Raw genomic sequence first — 13,144 nt, 5'->3', positions numbered from 1 at the left:
CAGCCCCTGATCGTCAGCTGGAAATGGGAGTTCAGGAAAAGTTGCCACGAAAGATTCTCAAGAAACCCAAATTAGGAAGCGGAGGGAGAAAACACACAAACAGAGAATATGAGGATGATGAAATAAGAGCAATGATAAAGATGCTATGTGGGTGAGAATAAGCTTCTAACTTTGTCAGCAAAGGCTTCCTGGAACGAACGAGCCAGAGTTGAGATTTAAAGAATGAGCAGATTTCAGTGTGGCCAAGAATTGATGTCAAAGGAATTTCGGGCATGGGGACAAGTCGAAGAGATGACTCAGACTCATGTGCACAATCATATAGTGTGCAGCTGAGCCGTTCAGTATTTCTCAAGTACAGAGCGAAAGGAATGAGAGACACATGGGAGATGAGGTGGGGAAGCTCAGTTCTTAGAAATACTTTCAGACTCGTTTAAGCATCTAAGATTGTCTCCTTTGGGCAATGGAAATCACTAAAGAGTGTTGGAAAAAGATTGAAATAGATTCATATAAAGAGAAGTATGTTCGCCTCCTTTACATTGCTCCTATACCTCTTCTTCCACTCCACACTAGCCTCCCTATTTTTCATGTGTCTTCTTTTGGTCCAGTCAAGGGATCTTCGGTTTGCAAAAATAATTAGAATACTTTGATGTTTTCTAGTCATCAAAATTGAAGTTTTCTGCCACCTAAAGTTGTTTTATTCATCATTCAATGTAACCCTTTTAAAGTTTTGGTGAAAATTTTCACATACCTTAGAACATATTCAGTGAATACTTTCCAATCTTCTTGGATAAACTCTAATAAGTGTTAAGTAAGATGTAAGCCAACACTCTTTCTCCATTGCTTCTTATGACATGAGTTCTTTTCTACCTCAAAAAAGAAGAGACTAGGAAAGTCCCTTTGGAGTAGGTGATATGTCTGTTTCTCTGTCTTCAATGATAATCACAGGGCATTAAATGCAATATGTATTCAAAAATGAATAGCATGACTCAAAACTTATGACCAAACATAGCCAATTGCTATCTATAAATTCTTGGGGAAGACATTTAATTTTCTAAAGCCCTCTTCTTCTAGATATAATATTGGAATTGTAATATCAGCTAACATTTACTGCACATTTGTGTGCCAGCCACTGTCCTAATTTCAGTGCTTTACTTTTATTATCATATTTAATCCTCCTAGGTAGTCAATATTCTCTTCATTTCTATTTTACAAATGAGAATAATGCAGTGCATAGTGAAAGAAATTCATCCAAAGTCATATACGAATAAAGTAGTGAAGTTAGGGTTTGAATTCACCAATTCTAATCCAGAATCTATACTTTTAGTTACATTGTACCTAAAACAGATTTGTTAGGATTATGCTGATGAACAAGTATGAATGATATTTGTACATCAAAAATGTTGTTCAAATTTAGGTGGTACGATTGTGTGGTTGTATTTGAAATAATGAATGTAAAGTGTGCAATGTCTAGCATATAGAGGTTCTCAGGAAAAAAATTAGTTCCCATTCATTCTTCCACAAAAGCAGCTGCTGTTCCTTATCTCCATGTCCCCAGTATCAGAAACCTTCAAAATAGCTCCATTTTCCTCTTGTTACAACCTCCAATCTTAAATAATTAAGATGAAATGCAAACTCATACCAGATGCTCTATAGCTGTTTTAGTTTGAATGTACCTTGGTTTCCTGTACATCACTTTTACTTTGACAGTTGTGTCTTCACTGTGTTCTTCACATGCATCCCATCTGAAATTGCTTGAGGAGCAAGGTGGGATAGGCATGGCATCAAAGCTAATCTCCTGGCCTCATTTTCCAACTGTTAGATTTCTTCTCCCAAGATTCACAGGACTTTTTCGTGTTCATTCTCATGTGGTCAAAGACAGATGGAAGGGAAGATGAATGCACTGCAGTCACACCCCCCAAATCCCTGAAGTGAACACTGCACCGGAAACTTCTTTCCCAGAAAGCATTCTAAGTGTCTATGGCTCTGCCTGTACAACCCTAGCATAAAAACTGTCAAATGCCTACATTGTGGGTACACTACATTTTGGATTGTCCACCTACCGGAGAACCTGAAAATAGAGAAACCACTTGTGGGGGAAGGAGACCCCAGGCATTTAAGGTTCATGTTAAACAGCAGGAGAAACGCGTTTATAAAACAATATAAATCAGAGGAAAATTATGTTATTCAACTTTATACTAATATGGTAAGAACAATACTTCAATATATACCCCTAAAAAAATCTTCAGTGCCTATAAACCTTTTTTTTTTCTTGCAAAGGATTATCACAAGCTTTCTCTTTTGTTATTTAAGTAGATTTAGAGGGTACAAATGGTTTTTTATTATATGGCTGAATTGCATAATGGAGACTTCTAGGTTTTTAATATATCTGTCACCTGAATAGTGTACATTGTACCCAATAGGTAATTTTTCATCCTGCACCCGCCTCTCACTCTCTGCCTCCTGAGTCTCCAATGTAAATCTTTCCTTTAATAGCTTTATAAATCTCATTCCATCCCTCTCCCAACAGTTGTGATTCCTTGGCATTGCAACATTTACTTTACAGAAATTTTTACTATCAAAACAGTATTTATTTGTTTCTTTTTATATTGTCTGTGGTTCTTCTAGAACTGTAGTCCCCAACCCTCTGGGTCGTGGACCAGTACTGGTCTGTGGCCTGTTAGGGACTAGCGCCAGAGCTCAGTCACCCACCCGCCTCTCCTTGGTCCATGGAAAAATGTCTTCTATGAAACTTAGGAATCAGGGGCCACACAGCAGAAGGTGAGCAGTGGGCAAGCCAGAGAAGCTTTATCTGTATTTATGTCCACTCCTCATCACTCCCATCACTGCCTGAGCTCTGCCTCCCACCCCCACCCCCCAATCACCTACCCGCAATCCGTGGAAAAATTGCCTTCCATGAAACTGGTCCCTGGTGCCAAAAAGGTTGGGGACCGGTGAATATGTCCTAAACAAAGAGCGGGTACTTAGCCTTATTCATCTCTTTCCTAGAACAGTGTCTGTCACGCCATTTGCATTCAAGAAATAATAGGCTAAATATTTAGTGAGAATAAAATAATGAATGTAAACAATCCTTCACAATCCAGCTCCAGCCACCTCCGTAAAGCCTTCTCCAGATACCTCAATCTCTAAAAACAACAGCGACATAAAGTGCACAGGTTGTTTCTTAACATACACTTTGCTCTCAGCAAATGAATGCAGTGATTATGATCAAGTGCCTATAAACAGTGAACTGACTATGTATAAACTATTATCCTAATCAGACATATGAGGAGATTGGGAGGCCTAGAGATGTTAATAAAATCAGAACTATTGTTATTATGGGCAACATTATTTATATATATACATATGTATTTCAGATATTGTTCTGCTTTCTAAATACTCATTATTTAATTTAAATCAAACACCAAGTGTTTTAAGTGCCCTCTTAAACTTAGAGAAAAGGAATTGAAGAGATGTTAAATAAATTGTCCCAATTTGCAGAATAATTCAATGGCAAAATTGGCATATGAATTTAGCCTAAGCCTGGGTTCTTACACACACACTGCATGGTTTATCTAAAGTTAAGCAATTGGCCCCAAGTCATACAGCTGGCAGAAGAGTTAGGATCTGAACCATGCCTGCCTGAATTTTTCTTCAACACCATATCCTTTTCTAATAATCTTGTTCTTTGAACTTCAATGCCACTTAAAATTTTAGACCTTGGAGGCCGGGCGCGGTGGCTCACGCCTATAATTCTAGCTCTCTGGGAGGCCGAGGCGGGCGGATTGTTTGAGCTCAGGAATTTGAGACCAGCCTGAGCAAGGACGAGACCCCATCTCTACTAAAAAAAAAATAGAAAGAAATTATCTGGACAACTAAAAATATGTAGAAAAAATTAGCCGGGCGTGGTGGCACATGCCTGTAGTCCCAGCTACTCGGGAGGCTGAGGCAGGAGGATCTCTTGAGCCCAGGAGTTTGAGTTTGCTGTGAGCTAGGCTGACGCCATGGCACTCACTCTAGCCCAGGCAAAGGAGTGAGACTCTGTCTCAAAAAAAAAAAAAAAAAAATTTTAGACCTTGGGAACAATGACAAAAAAAAAAAATACCTTGGAGTTGATCTAATTTCACGTCTTCATTCTCAAATCAGAGATCTGATGCCCACAGAGAAGAAGAGAGTTAACAAAAGTAATACAGCAATTCAATATGGGAATTAAGTCCCAAACCCACGTTTCCTCTTCATATTGGGACTGTTTCATAACCTGATTTGTAAATGCTTTCTGTTTCTAAGATTTGTATTCACCATGAAACAGCAGACGAGAAGATGGATCCAGGAAAAAACTGTAGCGACTTCATGAATTAAAAAGGGTAAATGAATACAATATGGATACAAATGAATACAGTTACATATCTTTTGAAAAGATTATCTTGGATGTCCATTTAAATTTCCAGTGTAAGTATTCACAAAAATTGTGAGATAGCACCCATTTATTTGCTTGTCCACCCCAGCAGATATTTGCTCTTACGAAATCATCTATCCATTCAACAATTACATAATAAATCTCTACTATGTGACAAGCATTAGGCTAAACTTGGAACTCACATAGACCAAAAGAACTGTATATGCCTCAATCTGCAAAGTCTTTCCTGAATGTGAGCTAATAGAAGAGGCCAAGTGTTCATTTGAATACATGAATGAGCGAGTTAGTGAATATGAGAAAGTTCTGTAGACATATCCATGACTGCACAATTATGAAGGCAGATACTCAGTAGCAGAGTCTCTTTGCATCTCTCCTATAAGAGCCTGTGAGGATAGCTGGGGTATATTTTTCTATAAAGATATTTAAAAATTTTCCTGGAAATCCTAGCAACTGATAATATGCTTACTGAGCTCTGCTCCTTCTTGCATTATTACTGTTTCACCCTTTATGTTGAAGCATCCTTCCTTTGTGGCAGAAAATAAAAATTCAGACAAGCATAGAAAAGCTGCAGAAACCTCTGAGCCCAAGAAAGCAGAAACAGAGGCGTGTTCTTTGCTTCTCATGCATGATGGGTTCTGTTTACAGTTTCCAAAACAAGGAATTGTGGTAGCAATGGTTTTAGGAAAATCAAAAAGTGAACCCACAAAGGTATTCATAACTTTTATTATCTAACCTGACTCAAGGTTGGCTGAAGGAGTTATTGACCCCCTACCACTGCCCTAGTCTCTGCATTCTATTGACCTATATTTTTCACCCAATAAGATTAATATAGATACAAATATTAGCTATCTTGTGCTATCCAATGTGCTATTGAAGCACTTTCCATGTAGTATATCTTACCTAAACTTTAAAAATAATCCCCCAAAGTAAATATTTTATGCCCATTTTCCAGACAAGGAAGTTGATGCTCAAAACTATAAATAACTTTCCCAGCTCACAAAAAATCAAGTAAGTAATATAAACAGGATTTAAATCCACATATGGCTTATACCAACTTTTACATTACAGTATCTTCTACTGTGTTATGTTCCTCCTATGGCCCCCAAAATTTCTGCACACACATAGAGGCACACACACACACACACACACACACACACACACACACACACATATTGACACCATAATAACTACTAATAGGAAAAAATTACTGGTAAGCAGTTTCTCATTCAAACATATCTGATAATTTCCATCACTATCAGTTCCTGTGCTGAGAATTGTATGAGATTTTTGGTCATGTCTCACTGCTCAGTGGCTCAGTGTTTCTTCTCTTGTCCTGCACTAGCAGTTAAATTATCTGCCTATGTTCAGCAGCTCACAGAAAGGGACTTGAGAACAGCTTCATTAGCATAGTCTAGGTGTTGGGCTAAACTGCTCTCTTAGTGTAAGATATTTCTCTTCACATTACACAGTGTGAAGTCTCCCCACAATTCAGCAGTTAACACTATGGCTCCCTAATGACCAAGCACTAAATCTTGGATTTCAATCCCATTGGGAATGTTTCATTTAGTAACAGATAATCAAGGAGCATTTTTGGAGCCCCTCCTGTGTGAAAGCCCCAATAGGGTACACAAAGAATTATGAGACTATGCTACCGTTCCTCAAGGAATGCAACTTCTACTAAAGAAAAAATAGAAAACTATCAATAGAAAAATAGAAAGTTAAGTTAAGATAAAGATTATGATATAAGATACTAGGGTGTAATTATGATTGGCCATCAAATGAAAACCAAAGTCAATAAGTGCAGAAGAATTTCAGATGTGGACTGATCAGTGGGCTAAGGTGGTGAAGATTCTTGGAGAAGGGAAGACTTGGTATAGGCTGTGATTGTTGAGATTGCATTAGATGAAGAAAAAAGGGCAGGAAAGGGGGTCATTTAAGATCTATTTCTATATACCTAGCCTGACTGTTTTCTCATGTCTTTAAAATAATTGATTGAGAGAAAATAATGATATTGTTTCATTCTTTTCCTTAAGTAGAATTTAAATTTTGAATGCTATACAAAGAAAGGAGGTCAATTATTTTATGCTTAAGGCATGCTAAGATTTTTGTCTTGTTCAAGAGTAGGCTAAAGTACTTAATAATTTTAGACTCCACTAGAAAATAATACAGCTAAGTATTTATGTTATACATTTGAGGGTCACCATAGGAAAAATAGAAATACAATTTTCAAAACAGCAAATAATAATAATAATAATAAAGGAATACAAAGGCTTTTCTCAATCTAACAAATGCATGAAAGGAGAAAAAGTATGGCACTGGCAAATATTTTTTTTAAAAAGATGATAGATATAATACTGACTAAAAAACAAGCTGCAAGATGATACGTACAGAAGATGTTTATGCATCCAAAAACACACAAACCATACTGGATTGTTATTATAATGCAAATAAATGTAATAATATTATTAAAACAAAAAATGGATGGGAAAGATACATATTTTGGCATATTGGTTACCTTTAAAAAAAGAATAAAGGAATGGGATAGGAAGAGGTAGAGGAAAGTCTTCAATTAATTCTGTAGCTGTTTTCATTTATCTGAAAGTTTTAAAGTAAATGTGGTAAAACCCTAACATTTAAAAATGAAGGGAACTAGATTAGGAAGGCATATGTACTTAGTTTAAATTGTGTCTGAAATTAATTATTTTTATTTATTTAAGAGTTCTGAAGCAAGCAGGGCAAAGTGATAAATTTCTTGGTTAAGTCTGAGCAATACTCTAACAAGTATTAGTGAAATTATTCTCTGAACGTCTGATACATTTTATAATAGTAAGTAAAAACAAATTTTTAAAATAGAGAATGTATTGGTTCATGCAATTCAAATATCCAACGTAGATTATATTTATATCCATGTTGATTCAGATGTTCGCATTGTCATCAGGGTTCTGGCTCAGTTTTGCTGGGCCTCTCTAGTTTTTCCCAAATCCATGCATTGACTTCATCCTTGGTCTGGCTTCCTGCATAGCGGCAAAACAGGGTTGCAGGCAGCTTTAGTTTCCTCCTACACACAGCACATCAGCCAGTCAAGAGGGCCCTTTGTCGCAACATTCTAACAGATGTCCAGAGATTCTTTCTCATTAGAATGTCTTGGTCTCCTTTCCAATCCAAAGCAATCACTGTGGTCAAATAAATGCATTTCCTCAACCTAGCTTATATACCTCACCCTTGAACCCAGAAGTGGAGTCAGCCTATCTAGAAACTCATGGATTCTCTTACAAAAAATAGAGGCTGTTGAGAAGAGGACAGGAGGCAAAGGTTGTTGGAGAAATCAATCAACTAATATCCACTACATCATTTAGCCCTTGATTATTCAATTAGAAAAGTAGTAGTGAAAAGTGTCATGAAAAAGTCTCAGCAATGCCCTGTATTATTTAATACCATACATAATATTTTATGGTCAACACTATTTTAAGCACCATGAAGAGTGCAGGGGTGTCTATGTGCGTGTGTGTGTGTGTGTGTGTGTGTGTGCGTGTGTATTACGAAATTCAACAATCATTTATAAATTAATACACTAGTCACTAATTAGTTTGCTTAATAAATATTTTCTGAGTACCTGTCTTGGGCTAGCCACTGACTAGGTGCTAAGTTTTGGGTTTTTATCCAAACTCATTTAAAATATTCAGAGAAGAAAAAAATTGAATGCACTTTGGTGTCATCTTCTTCTCTCCAAAATGAAAATTAATGTAAGGCTTTCTTTGAAGTCATCTCCAGAGACTTGTCAGGCAACATAGCATAAAGGCATAGACTAGAGCAGGACTTCTTGAGTTCAAATTCCAACTTGCACCAGTTACCAGCTTTCTGACCTTGAACAAGTTGTCTAACTTCTCTGTGCCTCAGTTTCCATAGATGAAAAATAGGGATAAAGACAATATCTTTATATACAGATCTTGGAAGAATAAAATGGCCCCACCCTGGTACAGCACTTAGAAGAGCACTGGCATATTGTCAACATTTAATATTAGACCCTAACAAAAGAGTTTCCTACTGGCACTAGAATATTGTTTTAGATTAAAGGTAAAATCTTTGCACAAAAAGTAAAATTCTTGAAATGTTATAAAATGAAAAAAAAGGGCAACTGGCATCATCAAATATCTGAAGCTTTAAAATCATATCTGAGCACAAAAACACATTTAGAAATTCTGTTAAAATGAAAAATGTGAATAAAGTCAGAATAAACTTATTTTTACATACTTGTTCAACTCTTAAACCATATATGTGGGTTTTCTAGTGGGGAGCTTAAAAATCCAACAGACTTCAAAAAGAAAGCCATAAAAAAAATTCCCACAACATGCCTTTGATCATTCAGAGTCTCAATTTACATTGACTTCTTGAAAGAAAAAAACAAGTATGGCAATGTGGTATCCTTTCTTCATGGTCCAGATGAAGACTTAAACAATCTTATCTTCAGAAGGACTTTAGAGATAACAAAGCTTCCTACCCAGCACAGGGATCCCACTTCAATATCCTTAACAGGTTGTCATCAAGCTTCTGTAAATAAAGCTGGAGAGCTCAGTTCTCGACAGACAAGTCTTATGTCCTTTCTGAGCCTCCCTAATCATTTAAAAGTTTTTTCTTCCTGAATTCCTTAGGAGAAAACTCTCTGGTGTCTTCAGTTATTCCACTCATGAACTAGTTTCAAAAGCCTTTATTATCATGACCACATTCCTCTTTGATTAAATATCATACCCAGGTGGCCCATGGCATGAGTATTTAGCCCATAGACTGATTTTAAATAATTCATTTAATTGCTATCATTTAAACACCAGCAGATTTTACAAGATGGGATGGTTTCCCAGCCAGCCTACCTGGCTACAAAATGCTGCATCGGACTCTGCCTTGTTCAGAGTTTGGCATCCCTTTTCTAGTTCTCCACGATCTCTATGTGGCAACACTGGTTCTTGTAGACAACCACTGATAATAACTCTCTTTTTGATGTTCACGTCATACATTAAAATATGGCACCAGGATTAAATAATAATAAAACACTCAAGATAAGCTCAGATTAGTTTATGAAAAAAGTTTTTGTCTTTTTCTATACATGATGTTCAGCCAAATAATATTTCAGTTTATTTTTTTCTGTGACATTTAGAAGTTAGTTAATCTAAATCCATATTCTTGTTAATTTTTGAAATAAAACATTTTAAAAAATTATAAAAAGATGCATTCTTATTGTAACGACTTCAAACCATACCAAAAGCAGGTAAAGCATAAAACAAAAGCCATCTCATCCAAACCTTCCATAATTGTACCCTCCAAAGATGAGAGCTCTTCAATTGAGACAGAGCCATGCTATAGGCTGGGTTGTTTTAGGCTGTTGAAGCTGTGGATGAGGAAGAGGAGCATATGAAGGTGGACTGTCCTGAATTTGTTCCCATTGCAGCAAAGCAAAGAGAGGAGAAGAAAAAGTCTAGGCTTGACACGAAGATCCCAGTCACAGTTATCACCGAGTCTTTAGGTAACTAACCATCCTGGCCAGAAAATGCGGTGAACTCTGGTGTCCTGGGATCTTGGAGGCTACTGGTGCCTCTTCTTCTTAGGTACTGGGCCTCCTGATTGAGAGCAAATATCTTGGAGGTGCTGGTAAGGCAACACTTCTGAACTATATTTTGACAGAACAACATAGCAAAAGAATAGCAGATATTTTAAATGAATTTGGGGAAGGAAGTGCAGTGGAGAAATCCTTAGCTGTTAGCCAAGGTGGAGAGCTCTATGCAGAGAGGCTAGAATTGGAAATGGTTGTCTCTGCTGTTCAGTGAAGGACAATGGCCTTAGATCTATGGAGGATTTGATGGAGAAGAAGGGGAAATTTAATTACATACTGTTAGAGATCACTGGGTTAGAAGATCCTGGTGCTGTAGCCTCTATCTTTTGGGTTGATGCTGAATTAAGGAGTGATATCTATCTTGATGGTATCATAACTGTTGTAGATTCAAAATATGGATTGAAATATTTAATAGAAATAAAACCTGGTGGCCTTATCAATGAAGCTGCTAGAGAAATTGCTTTGGCAGATATCATTCTCATCAATAAAACACACTTGGTTCCAGAAGAAGATTTAAACAAATTAAGAACAACCATTAGATCAATAAATGGACTAGGAAAAATTTTGGAAACACAGAGATCAAGAGTTGATCTGTCTGGTGTATTAGATCTTCATGCTTTTGACGGTCTCTCTGGAATAAATTTGCAGAAAAGACTTCATCATGTGCCAGCAACACAACCTCACCTTGATCAGAGTATTGTTACAATCACATTTGAAGTACCAGGAAATGCAAAGGAAAAAAATTGAAATGTTTTTATTCAGAACCTTCTGTGGGAAAAGAATGTGAGAAACAAGGATGGTGATTGCATGGAAGTCGTATGGCTAAAGGGGCTGGTGTCAGTCAAAGACAAACCACAACAAGTGATTGCCCAAGGTGTCTATGAGTTCTATGATCTGGCAGAGGCTCCACTGAGCTGGAAAGATGACACTGAGAGAACAAATTGATTGGTCTTTATTGGCAGAGATTTAGACAAGGATATCCTTAAACAGCTATTTAGAGCTACTGTGACAGAAACAGAAAAGCAGTGGACAACACATTTCAAAGAAGGTCAAGTTTGTCCATAACACTGTAAGCATTTCTTATCAAAAGGATGGATGATAAAAATGAGAATAAGTTTCCTACTGGGAGTTTTTCAGGCAATTATTCTTTTCATTACTTCTGTTATTAATTCCAATATGCTTTAAAATAGTATTTATTTTACAGAAGACATAAAATTTAGTAAATTAGTACTATAAAACATTTTACATTCATGCAATAAAATATTAATATAATTTTAAAAGATGAGTATTTTCAAATGTCTTTTGAAATATCCTTCATGATCCATTAATACACCTGAAAATACATGCATATAAATCTAATATAAATTTTATTCTTAAGAGTTAATTTGGTCTAATATAGAGATTCTAAGATGTACTAAGTTTTGAAATGTAGAAGAACAAATGATTTGAAATCACAGGAGAAATATGACTTTCCTTTGATCCAAAGAGACGGCTTGAGAAGGAAGTTAAAATATTTCAGAGTGATGGCTTCATAGACATATCAGTTCCTAATTTGTGCAACTGCTTTGTTTTCTAATATCCACCCTGGATTTTCTACCATCCTTAGGAAAGGACTAGTGTCTATGCAAAGGGATTGTTTTTAGCTCAGGAGCTATCCTGCAGCTCCTCCTTCTCTTCACCAAGACTCAGTTCATTCTTTCTGGAATAATGCCTCAGCAGCTTCTACAGAAAATTAGCAGTGCTCTTTGGCACTCTAAATTTGGTGTGGGTATAATTATCTTAATTTCAACCATTCTTTAAGATCATACCAATATCATGAGAAGCACATAAATTTCTTTATTATTCCAAGTGAATAATTTCAACACACACACACACACACCCCCTCCGAAATACAAATATTGACTTTAAAAGACAGTACAACTTAATACTATAAGACAAAGGGAACTAGATTCCTAACTTCGTTTTACAAGGCATTCTTCCTCCCAATGGAGCTGGTTCTTCACATTAATAGGAATAAACAGAGTAGTATTAGAGTCATTGGTCACTGTTTTCCTTTTAAAGTTGCTACCCCATCACCATCCCCTGCCCCTGGACCTACAAAGTATAAAACATGGACCAATTACTGGATCTTAAAATTTTGACCGACTTTTTACCTAGCAATTTCCTCATGTATATATATGTGTATCTTTTTTGAGAGTTGTCTACACAAACCAACACACGGCACATAGACAGATACAGCATATTTACACACTTTCTATGTATCATCTTAGCCATCTTGTTCTTGGGAAGTTAATATGTATTCCTACTAAGTGTGAACTCTTAAAAAATTAATTGCTAGTAAATATTCTTTTGTTATGCAAAGGTGATCATTAAAGCCTATGAGGTCCTTTTTGAATCACAATATCTCATTTTGAGTTATCAGTAATCCTTTCAACCAACTTGGTGGCACTCTCACTTTTGATAAGGATGATTTCAATATCCTCATCTTCATTATTGATACAAAATACTACATAAGACAGATCATTTAAGAGAAGCCTGTGAGACCTCTCTCCAAGGTGACACTTATCCTTTGATGGAAGTTCATTGGCTACAAGTTTTAAACCAGCTACAGCTTTAACTGTACTATCATCCATCACATATTTCTCTGCCTTGTCTGCCAAGAAATCATGCAAGTCTTTGCCAAATTCCTTGGTGAAATCCAGATATATTGCTTATGAAATTTATCTAATCTGCCCTTTGTTAACCTTCTCAAGAGAGGAAATGAGGTTAGTTTGGTCTGACTTCAGGCACTTGGGTTAGTTCACAATGATCATCACTTCTCCACTTTAGAAGCATTCACAAATCATCTCTGTTACTGTTCCTTCTAGACCTTTTCTTTCCATGAGATGCACCTAATGTGTAATTTCTAGAATCCATTCCTATTCTTGTCTCTAAGATTTTTAGGGTTTTCTGCAGTGATTCTGGGACTACACCTGCATAATCTTTTTGGTATCACATCAATAAATTATTCCCATACTCTAAAATGCACTTGGGCTTGAATTCATTTCAAAGATCTGAATTCTTTAACACTGTCACCCAGGCATATCTACGGCTTTAATTTTTACCCATTCACATGTGTTTTATTGTTC

At 36.4% G+C, this 13,144-nt stretch overlaps 1 protein-coding gene across 1 annotated transcript; it reads left to right on the top strand.

Annotated features, from left to right (window-relative positions):
• The first annotated feature begins 272 nt into the window (after nucleotides 1–272).
• LOC105823561 (putative COBW domain-containing protein 7) lies at nucleotides 273–11,081 on the top strand. Its single transcript, XM_012660795.1, is given in 5 exon segments — nucleotides 273–341; nucleotides 4,931–5,122; nucleotides 9,785–9,929; nucleotides 10,049–10,201; nucleotides 10,204–11,081. Coding segments are annotated over 5 exon segments (1,437 nt in total).
• The last annotated feature ends 2,063 nt before the right edge of the window (nucleotides 11,082–13,144 follow it).

The sequence above is a fragment of the Propithecus coquereli genome, unplaced genomic scaffold, assembly GCF_000956105.1.
Source record: "Propithecus coquereli isolate 6110/MARCELLA unplaced genomic scaffold, Pcoq_1.0 Scaffold68, whole genome shotgun sequence".
Taxonomy (NCBI): domain Eukaryota; kingdom Metazoa; phylum Chordata; class Mammalia; order Primates; family Indriidae; genus Propithecus; species Propithecus coquereli.
Note: the sequence above shows the minus strand (reverse complement) of the source record. Positions and strands in the feature narration are given on the sequence as shown.